Consider the following 18,823-nt stretch of genomic DNA (forward strand, 5'->3'; position numbering starts at 1 on the left):
TCAATGAAGAGATCACTGCTTTTGTTCTCCTGTTTATCTGCACAGCCTCCCTATTTTGATGGTATTGAGTATACTCAAGACATTGCTCATCTACATGAAGCCTAAAAACCTATTTTTGGAGATGATTCTCCCGTCTCACTATGGAATTTTGAGGATGGCTTAGGACAGGTAGAGAAGAAAGAACTAGCTATAATGAATCAGATGAATATATGCAAAAAAGACATGCAGTAATGGAGTGATTTGAACTTTGATCTGTGAGTAGTCTAGCAAAAATCAGAGTACGGGAGCAGAAAGTATCGTCTTCTGTAAATGTCATAAGGTCTGCTCTTACTTAATTTGTTGGAAAAATACTTACATAAGTAAAAACCTGTGCATCTGTGATAACTAGCATATATGATAAATTTTAAGTGAAATGACAATTAAGGTAATATATTTGGGGAAGTTAATTATTATTTTAAATTCCTTTATAAAATATTATCTTTCTTTGCTTTATTTTCCTCTTTAATCCTTTATAAAAAGGTATCAGTCGCCTACTATATATAAGGCATAATATAGTATCGTGATACTAAATAGGAAGGGATTATCTATAGATTTAACTTCTCATTTCTTATAGAAAGATCATTTAACTTGATGAAAAAAATCTCAAAACCATCATAATTTTAATTAGTCTTCTATGTAAATGGCATGTGTGTGTTCAAACAGAATTAAAATTTGATGATGTTATCACTGAAATGAAAGCTGTTTACATTATACATCTCTCACTCTATTGTGATGATGCAGTGTTGTGCCAAGCATATAACCATTTGAATCTTAAGAATGGATTAGGATAAGTTATCTAAAGGATATTAAGTAGAGAAGATTACAAGTTGGAAAAAGCATACTTGGATTAATTCATTTAAAAAATTAACATATTTATTAATCCAAATTAGAATAATAAATATGCAGTGTCACAAATTAATAAAAAATTAAGCAACATAAAGTACACGTATGGTTGATGCTCCATATTATACCTTATGTTCTTTATTCACCGGCAAATAACAATTGCATTACTATTTTGTATACGTAAAACATCTGAAGATAAAATATTAAAATGTGTATTTGTAATATAACATATTACCGGATAGAATTCAAAGTTAATATAAAGACTGCTTACTAATTTGATTAACTAGTTGTTTATACTAGTGTAGAATTGTTATCTTATTATTGAAGCATCGATATAATTTAGAGTTAGGGGAAAAAGTGAGAATTAATTATTTCTTAAAATAAAACTTTTTTCATTGTGACACATTCAATATAGAAATCTGTAACAAATGCTGTTTATTACTGCATTACCCAACCAGATTGTCATGCAGTTTCTATTATAGATAACAGTGTTTCTCCCATTAAATGCTTCCAGTAAAAGCAAGTTTCATCTCAACAGCATGTTAAATATACATATCAACGACTAAAATTGTAAAAGGCCAGTTCACTTTTAAATGAACTTAACAAGATGGATAAAAATTACCCTGATTTAAAATAACTCAGCTTACCTGACATAATGGCATTAAAACATGGGAACAAAAAAACTCAAGGTGGTATATTAAGAACGTAAATCTTTCTTTCTTCCAAAAATCAGAGCCATATCTCTTGCTAAAAAACATAAGCCTTATCTTTCTTTAAAGAGCAAAGGTGCAAAATAAATCTCATCAATCTTGAGCATGTACACTAAATCCTATACATTTTGAAATTAAGTCATCAAATAAAGCCTCAGATATAAAAACATTAAATCTGATAGGTATTTTACCTATCATATCAGAATTCACAGAAAACATATTTAGTGAATCATGAGGAAATTTAAAAAATAAAGCACTTGAGAACTGTGAAACAGGCAAATAAAATATCCAAGTAATGTCTCTTTGCTCTCTCATATTTACTTTCCTCTCGGCTTCTTAAGACTTTACCTGTTTAAAAAAAAAAAACAAACAAACTAAAATGAAGTCATGGGAAAGATTTGTGCAACAGAATTCACTATTATACCTTAAAAAGTAACGTAGTGTCAAAAACATATTTCTGGCATTTAAATTGCAAAGTACAACCTGAATTTACAGGCAGAAATAACAATAATTTAAAAAATAAGGTTAACCTATTCTAAAAAGTAAAACTGAAATGGTGGCATCTAATAGCATGTTTAAAATGGAAGAAAAATAATATTTGAGCTATTTTTTGAACAGTCTTGCTGTTTTTTAAACTTTTACCCCTACTTCTAAAATTTAACACTCTAAGTCTTGAGGAAAAAAAATCCAAAAATACAGTTTTGCTTCCAATTAAAGCCTAAATCCCTTCCAGTTCAACTACTTTAAAATTTCTCTGTGTGAAATTTTTTTTAGCTCTCTCTAATTATTCAACATAGTCTAAAAACTTTAAGATAATTCTAATATCACTTTTCCATCTGTATGAATTGCCAAAGGTCTAGGGCAATGGCAAGCACCAGAAGACAAGTTAGTCTTACCTTAAAGCTGTGCTAATTATTTAAATGCTGAGGGCAGAAATACAGCTGTCAAAATTATCTTTTTCTTACCTGCCCCTAAAATGAAATATCCTTATGTATACAGTATCCAAGTAAGGGATCTCTATTTCTAATAAATTTAAGTAACAAAATGCTTAAACAAGAGGAAAACAATACCAAAGATTTTCAAGTCACTTCTTCCTAGAAATATTAAGACACTATTAAATACAAAGTATAGTTTAATTAAAATTGAATAGGTATAACCCCCCCAAACTGCAAGTCTACATCCACATCATTGCAAACAGAAGACTGCTCTGATCTTGTCCTCCTCACCTCATCGATCTGAGGTTCCTGAGCCTGAGCAGCCTTGGGAGCTGAAGAGTCACAGTCTGGACTGTAATGCTCACAGTAGTCATATGCTGCCTTGGGGTCACCTGTGATCAAAAACTGTTGGATGTCCCCCTGCAAAGAAACAGACATGGATGTCGTCAGCGTACTCAAAGACACATATATCCAGCGCAAGATTTATTCAAAACAATTTATTTTTAAGTATCTGAAGAAGAAAAATCACTAATATTTCAATGTTAAGAATAGCCTTACAAGATAAAGAGAGAAACTCAGACCTATTTTACATATCATCTGTAAATATTAACTGTTTATTCCACATGATTTTCTGGTTCAGGATATCTATGCTATATGCATGCATCCATGTGTCAAAACTCAGTTTTACTGCATGCACAGTTTAATTCTGCATGGTAGAAGACAAATGAAATGTAAGTAAAAGGCTGATAAAAAAAAAAAGTCAATACTAATTTTAAAGACTGTAAATATATAAAAACAATAATGTGATTCTAATACTAAATAACTAAAAAGCTCAATTAACAAACTGAATTGTTATTGTTAGGCAAATTTATGAGAGAGTTTTAAAGTAAAAGTATAGATCCAGTTATTGTGCTTTGTTAGAGGAATCAGTATTAAAGGAAATTACTATCTACAAAGATGAATAAAAAATACCGACATACAAAAAATTCAAATTGTAAGCAAAAAAAAAAAACATAGGTTTGGTGAATTTTTATTTTAAAAAAGGACTTCCTAAGCATATATTAAAAATCACTCATTCTGAAATCTGTATGATTTTAATAAAATGACAAAGATTAGTAATATTTAACAATAGGATTATCTAAAGAGTTTTAATTTCAGGAGCTTTTGGAACTTGTGTAAAGAAAAGAAAAATCCAAATATTCTCCTCTCAAAGCAATCTGACTGCTTCCACCTGGATTTATTTCAACCTGAAACAAGTTTGATATAAATCTGTGGGTCATGACAATATTAATTCAGAATTATACCCAGGCTCAGAGGAATATCTAGGCTGATACTCATTCAACTTAGAGATTCAAGTCCCTGTAAGTTTGAGCACATAAATCTAATTCACAGAATTTCTAATTCCATTCTGAATAATTTCAAAGTCATTCCAGTTTGCTCTCTATCTTATCAACAGAATTTATTTAGGACCTGATGAATATGTGGACATAAAATTATAAAAATCTGTAAAATCGAGGACTAGGAAAAAATTCTTACCACATTTATATCACAACATTCATTTACTCATTAACAAAAGTTTGCTGAAGAATTATTATACACAAAATGTTGAACTTAGTACAGCAGGTACAGAAACATAAACTTGATGTAATCTCTGCTCTTCGGGGAGTGAAATCTAGTGTTTAAGAATATTTAAAACTGTAATAAAATGTGTAACAAAATTCATAACTTGAAAAGATATAAGCAAAATGGTATGTGAAATGCCAAGAAAGGAACATAAATTATTTAATTCTGGCAGTCAATCTTTTATTAAATACTGTGGTTACTACCTGTGGTATGGCAATATTTTTATTTGCATTGTTCTTTCTTCTATCTAAAAAAGTATTATATTCTCATCCTTAAAATTAGTGTTTATTCTGATGGTTCAAAAATCTATACTTCCATTCCTACATTTCTCTTTTAAAAAATAACAGCTCCATTGAGATATAATTCATATATAAAATTAATTCTTTTAAAATTTACAATACAATGGGTTTAGTTCATTCACAGTGTAATACAACCATCACACAACCTAATTTCAGAAGATTTTATCACCCCTTTTGATTGTTTGATTATGATATGCCTAAGTATAAGTTTCTTCAAGTTTATCCTACTTGTAGTTGTTCGGAGTCTTGAATGTGTAGATTAACATGTTTCATCAACTTGGGGAAGTTTTCAGACATTTTTAAAACATGTTTTTTGCCCTTTATTCTTTCTGGGACTCCTATCATACCTATGTTGGTATGTTTGATTGTGTCCCAAAGGTGTCTGAGGGTCTGGTACCCTTTTTTCATGTTTTGCCTTTCTTTTTCTCGTACTTAATTGATCTATCTTCAAAAACACTAATTCTCTCTTCTGTCAGCTCAAATCTTTTGAGCTCCTCTAGTCAATTTTTCATTGCATTATTATAATTTTTAACTCCAATACTTCTACTTGGTTCTTTTTTATAATTTCCATCTTTACTGCTATTCTGTATTTGGTAAGACATCATTATCATACTTTCACATTTGGTTCTTTAGACATGATTTTCTTTAGTTTTTTTAACATATTCATACTTGCTGATTTGATGTCTTTTGGGGGTGAGTACAATGTCTGTGCTTCTTCAAAGATGGTTCTTACTGTTTTGTTTTGCTTTGTTTTTACTTTGTATAGTACATAATTTCCTGTTTCTTTAGTTACCTCATAATATTGAAAGTTTTGTGTTGAAAGTCGAACATTTTAAATGACAACACCAAAATCAGATTCTATCCTTTTCTCCTCTAGCCTACTATTTTTTTTTTTTTTTTTTTTTTTTGGAGTTGTTGTTGCTTGTTTTTTTGGTGACTTTCCTGAAGTAATTCTCTAAGTCAGTATTTTTTGTTGCCTATAGCCACTGAGGTCTCTGCGTGGTTAGGTTAATGATAAGCAAATGATTAGACAGAGATTTCCTTAAATGCATTGAACCAATTAGTATCCCAACAGGTTTTCTGTATGCCTTGGAGCACACCTCTAAGACTCCTAGAGTTTACAGCTCTGCCCTAGCTCTCATTCCTTGCTGTGCAGACCCTCAAGGTCAGCCATGTGTGAAATATTAGGGCCTCCTTAGGTCTCACCTGGACAGTCACACAGGTCTTCTAGATCTTGAGAATAATGCTGGGATTTTTCAAAGCCCCTCATGGATATCTCATTTTTAACCTTTTCCTTTTTGGTGGTTTTCCCTGCCCCATTTTTGCTCCATTTTCTTACATTTAAATCACCATTTACCAATTATGTGCCAGTAATGTTCATCTAGAATGTCTCATTATCACCAGAAAAATGAGCAAAATTAAAAAGTCAAAAACACAAATCCACCAACAAAAAATTCATTGACATGAAATATTACAATGTTTAGTCATCCTTGTGATAGATTTTGTTGAACTCAGAAATTTCTCCACTAATCTTTCAGATTTTATTAAATCTATTCAAGTTATTTAGTCACTTCAGTCATTAATTCGTTCATTCCACTCAATCAAAAAGTGCTTTAAAAGTACATGTAAATGGTAGTGTGCTCAGGTAACAGCCAAATAAGGAAATACCTACTTTATTTCCAGTGAAACATGAAATAGAGCAAAAGCAGAAAATATCCATACAGGAAACTACATGGTTTAAAACAATCATAATTGTTATTAGAATTTCCAACTTGAAAATATTTATTTTCATATCTCATGAGGCAATGTAAATAATTGATTAATCAAATTAGATTGTTTCTGAGATTTTTTTCCAACAATTTTGTAAATAGGAGAGTCTCTAATATTGTCTAATACCTAATTATTTTAAGCAGCCTCAGAGCAAATGAATATAAGTTCTAAAAATATATTGATGGTATTTTTCAAACACCAGCTGATCAATTTAGAACACTGAGTAAACACACTTGAATTGTTATAAATGAATAATAACAGGTAACAAAAAGAAATTTAAATACACAATTCTTCTTTCTGATGTTTAGAAAAACAATAATGAGGCATCATTGAGTGTATCATTGAGTAATGGAATAACTGAGGGTTTCAATTAGAAGCCCTGCTTCCTAAATTTTCTCCCAGGTTTGCCATTAACTACTTGGAATTGTGCATCACTCAACCTAATTTATCATTTGTAAGATGAATGCTTTGAGAGATCTAAGGTCTTCACCAGGACTAAAAATTCTAGAATTCCAAATTTAATTATATAGGAATTACAAAGGACTGAGCTGAAACACAAAAAATTTGCCTATCTTATAATTTTAAAAATAGTAGATTTTTAAGAATACTACTGATTCCCTAAGTACCTCTTATTCTATTTACAGTACTCGACTTCATTAAATGGAATCCTGACAACTTTTCCACTATAAATTCTTATTTCAGGTGTTTAATAGTTAGCCATAAAATATACTGCCGGAAAGAAACTGGAAAATTCAGTAAGAAATCTACAATACTATTTTCCCCAGAAGACATTTTTTAGTGTTTTATGTTAATCCTACAACATGCTGTGAGACGGTCTGTAGATAAACAAAAACATTGTTGCAGGTTGAATGAACTGTAAATATTTAGATTCAATAGTTTCATAAAATTTTCCACAGGTGAAAAAAAATGAAGTTGCCAAATAAAACTGGCATTTGTAGACATGAAAAAGCCATCCTTCTCTACTAATGATCAACAAAGCCAAGATTAAGATCGAGTTGTTACAATTACTTTGCAATCTACAGCTGTGTCAACCGGGTTTGTACTATAGTATAGTTTGTACTATAGTATAGTACAGACAGTATTGGTATAGACGAGGAAAGCTAAGCGAATGTTAGAAAATTAAATAGAAAGTGTCTACATAGATGAGTTTCTTCTGTCACGTGCATTGCAAAAGTATTTCACCACATTTTTTATCAATACCAGTTATATAAGTTATAGTTTATACTTCTTTTAAAACCAAAAAATAATGCATGTGTTAACAATTTTTGTTTCTTTTTTTTACTTTGGTTTGCATATAACTACATGTAAACACGCACACATGCACATTTATTTACACAGAGAGAGAACATCTTTTCAAGGCCTAGCTATTTCCATTTTCTGTGCTATAAGTGTAATTACATAATGTTCTATGAAATACACAAGTAAAAACAAATTTAGCTTTGTGTGTGTCTGTAAAGCATCACATTTATTGAAAAAGTATGGTACATAAAATTGGTCTAATATCTTATGATCACATGTCAACGTGTCAATGTTAAGCGTATAAATTTTCTGATTCAACTCCTGGTCCTATGTGAAGCCAACCAGTGCTTGGTTCATGTCAGTTCCCAATCTGGGCATCCACTGAACTCTACAGCACAGCAGCTGACTCTAGAGAATGAGCAATGGAAAACCGGGCTCTGATAAGCTGTCGTGTTCAATTCCATCTGATTGAATAATGCGACCTGTGGATGGATTATGTGCTTGGAACGTAACAGGATCAGAAGAAAAGCAGAAGAAATTCAGATACAATTAAAATAGCTAGTGCAGATGTTGGATCATGTTCAACTATATCTGAAAAACAATGGTCTCTCTTGAATGTCAATCTAGCAACTAATGACTGTACAATTCCTTAAGGCTTTCAACTCCCTTCTAAATCTTGGAAGATCTAAACTTTTAGTATTAAAACTTGGAAATATTTTATATTCTAAGTGAACAATTTACTTTTGGTAAGATCTGGAAAAGAAGACTTCAAATAACTGTTGACTGTATGCCTCACTAAATTTCAGAAATTTCTAAGATAAGATATTTCATCTCCCCCAACACTGGAGTAAATCACATAGCTGCAATTTTGTTCCATAAAATCATCTAGCTTCCAACTTCCTGTAGCACATTCTTGTCTCCATTAACTTGCATCATGTGGGTATCTCAACAGGAATGAACATATTTATGAAATGGTTTTTGGAACAATCTTGATGATACTTTATGAGCCAATAGGAGTTAGCTGCATGAAGAAGATGGAGAGGGAAATAGCATTAAACAGAAAAAGCATTTTAAACAAAACTTTTGAGTCATGAAACTGTATGACAAATTGAAAGAAGTACACATAAGTGATTCAGAGCTGGAAGGAAGGGGGAAGGACACAGTGACGATGAAGAGTGAAAGAGTGGAAAGTGATAAAGATTTTTAAAAATAATAAGTAAGGAACCGATTTAAGACATACCCCATGGGTGAACTGAATCCTGAAAGTTATGGTGTGTCATTCAAGGACGCTGATCAATGAAACAAACTGATCTACGTTGTATATTAACACAGTCACTTTGACAACAAACAGAAGGATAATTTAGAAGCATCTGGTCTGGAGTCAAGGGAAACAGCAGTCTATTTCAATAAAGTGTTGAGAATTGAAACCAAGTCAGCAGTACCAGGAATGGAGTAGATCAGAGACATATTAACAAAAAGCACCTGTGAGATTTGAAGACTGGATGCTGATGATGGAGTGGGATGGGAATGACAAGGAGAGATGGAGGAAAGTGTGCTAAAGGGGAGAGTAGGGTAATTCTGCAGGTTCTGGAGTAAGCAATGGTAGGACGGCAAAGCCATTTACTCAGATAGAAACATAATAAACGTGAAAGATTTTGGGTGTCAACTTCTGAAGCCTAATAAGGGAACTGATAAATAATGGTCATAAATTAATGATAAATAAATTTCTGGAATAAATTCAGTTTTTCATTTAGAAAAATAATCTTCATTTAATCTTGAATTGCATTCCTCCTCTACTAGCAGACTATCAAGTTTTATCACTGAAGCCAAACCAAGTTACAAGAATCAACAAGAATCAGCAGTAAATTTCCCTTTAACCTGACAGCTTTTCTATAGCAACCTTACAACTCTTTTTTTCATTGATAATCAAGGACAAGAAGAACTTGTCCAGACTGAGTACTAAAGGCTGAATTCTGTCTGCCAAAATTTATGTGTTGAAATCCTAAGCCTCAGTACCTCAGATTGTGACTGTATTTAGAGACAGGGCCTTCAAGGAGGTAATTAAGGTTAAATGAAGTCATTAGAATGGGCCCTGATCCAACCTGACTGGTCTCCTGTAAGAAGACAGATTAGGACACAGACACAGGGAAGATCATGTAAAGACACAGGGAGAAGATGCACATATACAAGCCAAGGTAAGAGGCCTCAGAAGAAAGCAACCATGCGAACACCTTGATCTTGGACTTCTAGCCTCCAGAACTGTGAGAAAATAGATTTACATTATTTTAGCCATTCAGTCTGTGGCTAAAATTATAATGGCAGTCCTAGAAAAGTAATACAGACTGAGTTCATAATAGATTGCTCTTATTCCTCTCAAATGTTGTCTTTATAACAGAATAAAGGGCACTGCAAAAAAATAAAAACAAAAACAAAAAACAAAAAAAAACCTGAAGACTCCAAAACAGATTTTGTTTATCCATAATAGAAATAATAACTGGCTATTTTCAGGGCCCAGTATTAAGTAGATGCTGTAGAAATATGGCTGATCTAATTTGGCAATTAGCTAGAACTCAGGGTAATCAGAGGTTATACATTTGACAGTATCATCATCATAAATATCACTCAGTCCATTGGAGATAATGGAAAGTAAAAGTGATAACAAAGTATTTGACTCCAAGTATAAGCAAAGATTTCAGAGGCAACAAGTTTTTAAGTATACTTACCAGAGGTTTCTAAAAACTTTATCAACTTAAATTACGCTAGAGTTGATACTAAGCTTAAACATCTACTTATATGACTATTTTTTAAATACATTTCATTGTGCTAGTAAAAGATTAAAACCATTCTTGGTTGTATCATTAGTTCCATTTAATCAAGTTATATTCTAATCCTACTTCATGTCAACAATGGAAAAGAAAAAAGTTAGAAAACAAATCACCATATCTGAATTTTATATGTGTGTGTATATACATATATATACCATATATATACCTCAGAATGACACTTTTTTGTATTTTCACTTCATAATCACTTCATATTAATGTAAATCAAGACTAAAACAACATACTTAGTTCCTTGTTGCTTTAAGAAAATTCTTATGTAAAAGTTTAAATTACAATTCTGAAAAAAACTAAGAGATGACTCTCAAATTACAAAAGGATTTTTCATTTCAATGTTTCTTTAAGTAAATAACATTTAAAATTTGTCACCACAATTTGATCCCTGCCCAAAATAAATTCATTCAATACTTATTATGAACATCTGCTGTCCAAAATAATATAATTGAAAATAACATTTAAAAAAATGAAAATGAGCATTATAAAACAAAATGGAAAACACTTTATAAACTTATTTTTAAAAGTCAACTTGAAAAAAACATTCCTATGAAAGAAAATACTAGTCATCATGTAATATTTTTTATTTTTAAAAATTTTTATTATAAATTTTGCTTTTAACTCAATATGTCCAAAACATATAATTAATTTCAACATGTACTTAATATAAAAAATATTAATTATTATTCCTATTGTCTTTGAAAGGTGGTATATATTTTACATTTACAGCACATCTCCATTTGAATGTGAATTTTTTATAATAAATTTCTGATCAGCATTTACTTTTTATATGCTTTTATACTTATTTTTAAATTTTTATGTGACAAGTTAACTTTAATAGTTAAGTTGTATTTTAACATTTAGACTCAAAGGAGAAGTTCATATAACTAATATCAGCATAGGTAATTAGGTCACATGACTTTCCCTGCATGTCACACAAGGTTAACAGTACAATTTGACACTTACTTTATATTTCAAAGTCATTGACTTAGCAGTAAATTTTAGGCTTATTTTTAAAGTAATCATTGTCTTTGGAATATGAAAAGAAATTATAGACTATTTGCACCATTTCATAAAGAGTTTACCAGTTGAACCGCCACATTTATTCCTTCAACCCAATACTAAATATTTGGGGATCAATTTTTTACATATCAATTTTCAGTATCATTTTTTTTTTTTTGCTGCCTATTCTTAGATCCCTTAGAGAAAATGTCTGTCAGGGAAGGAAAAGAAGTAATTGGTAACAGCATTTCTACACATTTATTGTTCTAAATTTACATAAAATGACACTGTCCCAGAAATAACACACTTCTCAAAAAATATTTCCTTATTTTTACTCTGTTGCACTCCTCTACTATCTAACAATGAATGAAACATCCTTTAGTGAATGAAAATATCATTAAATCAAAACTGGCCATTTTGTGAAATATATAATTATAAAAGGATTTTAAAAGTATGTATATACATATATATTGTAAAGTAATTGATCCACCTTTGATTCTTTTTTAAAGTTGAAAACAAAAATGTTTTCTTAGTGTCAAATGTGAAAACTTCTTTGCTCCACAGAATATAGTCAGTCTGTACATTCAACTTGTAATGTCTATTGAACAAAGATAAGTGGCATGCTCAAAATTGAAAGCTAGAGTTCTCTATTGAAATGAGAGTATTTGGAAAATGCTATATTTTGGTTGAAGGCAAAAACAAATCTTTTAAACAACATTCCTACATTCAAGAGGCACCATACGACATTATTTTAGGACAAGCTACATTTTTTTCAAAACAAAATATTTTTCTTTTACGTATGGTCATAATTTAATAGGCCCAGATACATTATAAATAAGATAATAATTATATTTCTTCTGTAATTTTTAGGTCTAAATTGCACAAGGAATTTAAAAATAAGATTGCTTTCATAATCAATCATTCTACCTATCCATTTATTCAACAGATATTTATAGAGACAAAGTATCACGCTGACACCATGGATAGGAGGAAAAGGAATAAAGGGGTAAATCAGAAACATCCTTCTCTCAAATAGCTTATAGCCTGGTCACTGAGATTATTATACACAAATAAACAATATATAACAAACATATTTCTTTATCACCTACTATATTCCAATTATGAAGAAAAAAGTAATTTGGAGGAAATGAGGAAACAACTTTCATCTGAAAAAATCAGAGGAATTATCTGGAAGTGCTTGGTTGGCATAAGTGAGATAATTTATAAGAAAGTGTTCAGTTCTTCTTTTACATAAAGGGACACTTGGTATTCTCTGTTGATTCCCCAAATCCTGTTAATAACACTTCCATCCCTTAGTCTGTGCCCAGAGAATCTCAGGTCTGTAGCCTCTATCACCAGATGCTCTTGCAGGTTGATGTCCAGTACAGACAATGGAAGTTACCACCTGGAGTTTCGAAGGTGGGATGAGAAAAAGGCTGGGGTAGTTTTCCCCCACATGTTCCTGGCTTGTCACAGTGGTCTGGAAACCTTAATACAGCTCCCACTGGTGGAAAGTACTTCTGCAGGACTCCCGCTCTCACTGAGCTCTGTATTATTTCTGCCCTTTGTCCCTTTAGCCCTAGAAAGGTAAGGCTAAGTTTCTTAGCCTCCCTGCTGACAATTCTAAAGCCATCTGAGGATAGTTCTATTTCCTGCTGGAACTCAGAGTGAACTCAAAAAGAATGTGAGAAGTCAAACAAAGAACATATATTTGAAGGCCTGAAAACAGCAATTGGCATCTTCCATATATTTATTTTTTAACTAAGCTTAAAGATTCAAATAACCAGTATGTGTGTCACTTGCCAGGAAAGCACAGCATCTCTTCTAGAAGACAAAAAAGTATAATTTATAGTCTGGGGTCCTCTACTTAACAGGTCAATCTATTTTGTTCAATTAAATTCACTGGAATACAAACTTCGTGAGAGCAGGGACTCATCTGTTTTGTCTGAGGCCTCCACAGTTCTCAGATGAGACCTGCATACAGTAGGTACTTAATAAGGGTTCAGTGAATGAATCTCCTGGCACAAAAGTTATGCACCACTAAGACTCTATGTCAACACCTGTAAATTAAGAATACTACTACTTGTCTTGTATTTCCTCTGAAATTCTAAACACAAATAATACAGACTTAAGCTGTTTTTAAACAGGCAAGTGTACACAGATATAAGGTATTTTTAGTCTAGTATTTGGGGAAAATTAAAGGAGAACTCTCCTTTGAATGGTAGACTTCTAGGCAATGAGTGTATCAGCACTGTAAAATTTAAGGAATGTTGCTGCAGAATCCAGTTATAATTCTTCCAAAAATAAGTTCCAAAAAAGTTTAGTTTCAGGAATCCTAAAGTCATTATTCTATAAATCAAGTCCATGAGGAAAAAAATGTACTAATAATGCAAAAGAAAGAAAAATACGCTTAGCTAAGCAGTCTAGCATGCACCACTGTATAAGCAATAGCTTATAAAATTCTATACTATTTCCATAAGGTACTCCCTAGACACTAAAATTTCTATTCACATTTGATAGTAGAGCTTTGACAAAAAATACGGTGGGTCTTGGCAGAGGTTTTTGATTGTATATCCAGAAACAAGGCTGAAATTAAATCTTAAACATGGCATAAAATTCTTAAGAAGTAACTACCATCATCAGAAGATTAATTGAAAACCTATGCTTCCCGTCTACTCATACTTCTGAATTTGCCAAGGCATTAACTCTCATCACAGTTTTTTTTTTCCAAACATTCCATACAGTTAATGATTCCTTCTCAACTATTTTGTGTGGTAAATGAAAGCTGCCAAAATGCTTAGAATTTTAGTGTAATCTAAAAAGGCATCAGAGATTGCATCTGAACCATAATTTAAAGGAAAGAATGAAGGAAACCACATAATCACAGACAGAACTGCTACCCACACAGCACTTTTATTACATAGAATCCCAAAACCAGCTTAAGAAACCAGGTTTAAGAAAATGAGTAGTGTTCTATATTACTTGAACAGACTTCTATTACCAAGTGTTATAAAAAATGCCTAAAGTTGGGTAAAACACTACCAAAAAAAGTGCACATTTATGTTACAATTTCTAAATTATCAATGTTAAACAAGGATTCTTACTAAAAACTACCAATATGGCTTGATTCCATCATATAAATAAAGAATTAAATTAAAGGGTTAGAAAGGGGTAACAGATCTTGCCTCCTGCTTCCTTGTTTGCCATAGATGGTATATATTTGAATTAATGAGTGCTAGAAAATATATTTATTCATTCATTAAAAAAATATTACATGTCAAGCACTATTCTAGATTTTATGGATTCAGGCACAAAGCTCCTGCACTCTTGGAGCTTATATTCCAGAGGAAGAATCAAAACGAACAAAATGTAGTATATCAGAAAGTGATAAGATCTCATAAAGAATACAAGACAATAAAGGATAAGGGTGGTGTGTCAAGAAGTAAGATGCTGTATTACAGAAGTGGGATCATGGAGTTTCGCTGATTCAGAGACATTGAGGTAGGAACACCTGAGGAACTGAGACAATAAAAAATGTAGATATCTAGGCAAAAGGCTTCCAGGCAGAAGGACTAGCGAATGCCCAGTCCTCAAGGCATAAGCAGCCTCAAGGCAGGAGCATGCTTGCTACATTTGTTCAAGGAACGTGGGCCAGGAACCCACAGGAAGCAACGGGGAGAGAAGCCAATGATGGAGTCAGTCGAGGAGCACAGGGTGTGGTATGGATCACACAAGAGCCTGCAGACTATGGAAAGAAGGTTAACTCTCAATGAAATGAAATGCTCAGGAAGGTTATGAGCAAAGAGATGACATACTTCATTCACTCATTCATTCTTTCAGCCAGGCACTACTTGACAGGAATAGACTTGCTATTCTAGGCTTTCTGCCTAGAGATCAAATTAACAGATGGGAAAGACAAAAGCAGGGAGATCAATTAAAATGCTCTTCCAATTATCCAAGGAATAGATAAGACTATTAGTTATAATAACAGACAATACTTAGCACTCACCAGTTACCTGCCAGTCTTCTAAGAACTATGGACGGTCATATTATAAACAGAAATAAACTCTGGACCATGCCTTAAAAAAATTAAGTTCTAAAAAAAGCTTAAACAATAATTTAAATAATATCAATATTCTCATTATACTTCTTTTAGCTAATAATAATTTCACATTAACTGTATTTACTATAAAACTCAGGAAGTGTAGACGAGATGGTGAAATAAGATGCTTTTGTCCAGGATAATCTCATGGCCTTTTATTAACTTGAATCTTTGTTAAAAATATATAGTTCATAAATCACAAAAAAGAGAGTTAAAGCCCTTCAAACTTAGCTAAAATTCCAAATAGTCCATGTCTGTAGGAAGTAAACATCACCTGTTTACACCCTATGTGTCAGTGCTAGAAGCCTAAAGTATTAAGTCCCTCCCACGCTTAACCCCATATATCCTAACAGTCCCAACACCTGCGAGCTCCACCCCACATCAGCATACTATAGTAAGCCCTTCTGTACATTTCTGTCACCATGATCTTGTCTCTAAGTATAATACCTTTTATTTGAACTAATATTCAACATTTTATGTTTTCATCTCTTCCATCAGGTTCTTCCGATGGTAGACTAACTCCTTCCTTCACTTTCACAAAAAGCATTTTTTAAAAATGTGAATGCTTAATTCCTCTTCTTAAAGAAACTTCTCTTGGCCCACAGTTTAAAGTTCAACCCCCTTAGTATACTGTGAAAGGCAAACAGGTCTTTACGCACCAACCAGGTAGTCTCCCAAGTGTCCCCAAACCACCTTACGTTTCACAGAACTACCATGTTCATGCTAAACTTTCATCTTTTGCAAATGTGTTCTCATCTTTAAATGTTCGTTTATTTTTCAGTATTATGGATCCAGCTATTATTCCCTCTCTTGAATATCTGTATGTCTTTATTATGTAACACAATCATATTTTATTGCAACTATTTATTTATGCCTCTATTTCCCTTATTCAAGCACAATATTTTACATTATAATATCTATGGGGCTTCAACAGAGAATAATCAACACTTAAGTAAACACCCACCTTTCAAATGACATATTCTATTTTAGGGCTATCACCACCCTTTCTACTCCCTGACACCTCTAACAAAGCCTTAATCATTTCCAAGTAAAGCATTCATTCATGCATTTACTGGTCTTCATTAACTATAAACATTGTGCCAAACTTTGTACTTAATGCAGCTCCTGAAATATATAAATTAATAAGATATAAATCCTGCTTTCAAGGAAATTATAGTCTAATAAGAAAGCTATATGTTAATAGATAATTATAAAACAACATGGTAATACAGACACAAAAACAAGAACGTAAATGCAAGATGGCTTATTCTTTGAAAAGCTAATAAAATACTACAGACTAATAATAGACCTTAAAAAGGAAAAAAAGGTAATCTATACAGAGACAAAATTTATACAAGTGACAATATAAAATGTGTGATACTTTATGGTGTATTGCTGGCAGATCCACTAATCAACAAAGTAGAGAACTGAATCAAAAGGCAACGCTTCTTTTAGAGGACAAGCAATATCCTATATACAGTGGTACTTTGGATTTGTATAGAGTTCTGAAATCTGAGACTGCCTCAAATGCTTCATTGAGCTTCTTGAAATAGTTTCAGCCATAAATCCTACTACATATATAATTATAATAGAAGATCAATAAAGTCCCAACCAACAGCCTATTATCTGCATATCACAATCCATGATGCAGATCTGATCCCAGATGGTCTGACTGGGAACAGGATACTCTGAGGCTATTATTGTATAATAAGGTACAGCATCTAGAAAGGAGAACTGAAGAAATGTACTACAGAATCACTGAAGAGTATCATAAATAATGTAGTACATTTTTGTGTATTGTTCTTCACCACACTTGCCAGGCTAAGTAGGTGTGCAGCAATAAGGAATGTAATTACACATCAAACAGCCCAAAACAGATGCTCTTTTAAGTTAGATTCTCAAAAAAGGATTAAAGTAATGTGGCTTGATCTACTCCCATGCATGTGGTCAGTAGTGTAACTTAAATATCTCCTAAAATCAAAAAGGTTAAAGGGGAAAAAATTCATATTTGGAATCTCAATTTGGTAAATAATTGATTAACACTAAGTCTGGATAAAATCTGAAAAATGCTAAACTTGCTACGGTAAGAAAAAAATCTTATGTTTTATAAAACTACTGCTACAAGATACTGCCATGTAGATACGTTTGACTATTTCTTCATGAAAGCCATAAAATTTCCTTTCATAAAAGAACTGCACATACATATTGTTGTCTTATATTAGAGAAATTCAACATGTTCATGAGTTTTTAAATTACTGTTGCTGCTGAATTCTAATATTACCTGGGTGTATTTTAATATTACCTGGGACACTCCCCTGGGATTTTAACACTAATTTGCATTAAACTTGTGTTTGTTACATGCCAATTTGGACTTGGATTGTGTTTGAACATCAAATCTACCAAATTTTACCTCATATTTGCTATTCACAGTTTGTTATTTCTCTTAAAATTATACATTATTTCTTGGTTGGGTGCGGTGGCTCACACCTGTAATCCTAGCACTCCGGGAGGCCAAGGCAGGAGGATTGCTCAAGGTCAGGAGTTTGAGACCAGTCTGAGCAAGAGCGAGACCTCATCTCTACTAAAAATAGAAAGAAATGATTTGGACAGCTAAAAATATATATAGAAAAAAATTAGCCGGGCATGGTGGCACATGTCTGTAGTCCCAGCTACTCAGGAGGCTGAGGCAGAAGGATCGCTTAAGCCCAGGAGTCTGAGTTTGCTGTGAGCTAGGCTGACACCATGGCACTCTAGCCAGGGCAAAAGAGTGAGACTCTGTCTTAAAAAAAAAAAAAAAAATTGTACATTATTTCCTGACATCTAGAAAATAAATGATTTTGGTGACTTAATACGTTACAAAAAAAAACATGAATCACAACACTGATTCCAGAAAATGCTTTCAATAATTTCAAAAAAGCCACAGCTACATTCCCAAATGTGCATGTTAACCAAAGATTTACAGACAAGAACAAAACTGAACAACCATAAGTAAACTCAAAGCTTTCTTGTTTTTCTCTTTTGCTTATCCTATGCTACTACAGCAAAGTAGTAAAGTACCATTGTAGAATAACATTTTATTTTTGCTTTCAGAAAACTAAGTCTCTTAGGAAGCCAAATGTAGCTCCTATGTTAACCATATCTGCTATTTTCACCTAATTTCAGAAATAATCAATGGAAAAAAGTTCATTTTTTAAACAAACACTTATAAAACAGTATGGCAATGCACAGATAGCAATACTTTATAAACTTTAACTTGTTTAATCTTCAAATGATGCTATGAGATATGTAGCACTGTTATTCCATTTTACCGATAAGAAAAAAGAGAGGTGGTGTATCTTGTCCATGATCTGCAAGCTGGTCAAGTTACAAATGGAAATATGAAGCCACGGCTGTCTGACTCCACAGT

General features: G+C 32.3%; 1 protein-coding gene across 1 annotated transcript in view; it reads right to left on the reverse strand.

Moving 5' to 3' along the window:
- The window catches only part of COL11A1 (collagen type XI alpha 1 chain), a 199,027-nt gene that overhangs the window by 137,738 nt on the left and 42,466 nt on the right, over positions 1-18,823 (reverse strand). The window contains exon 5 of the mRNA XM_045546650.1: positions 2,819-2,947. Within this exon, the coding sequence (XP_045402606.1) occupies positions 2,819-2,947 (129 nt within the window). The remainder of the gene's footprint in view (positions 1-2,818; positions 2,948-18,823) is intronic.

This window comes from Lemur catta, chromosome 3 (assembly GCF_020740605.2).
Source record: "Lemur catta isolate mLemCat1 chromosome 3, mLemCat1.pri, whole genome shotgun sequence".
NCBI classification, from domain to species: Eukaryota; Metazoa; Chordata; class Mammalia; order Primates; family Lemuridae; genus Lemur; species Lemur catta.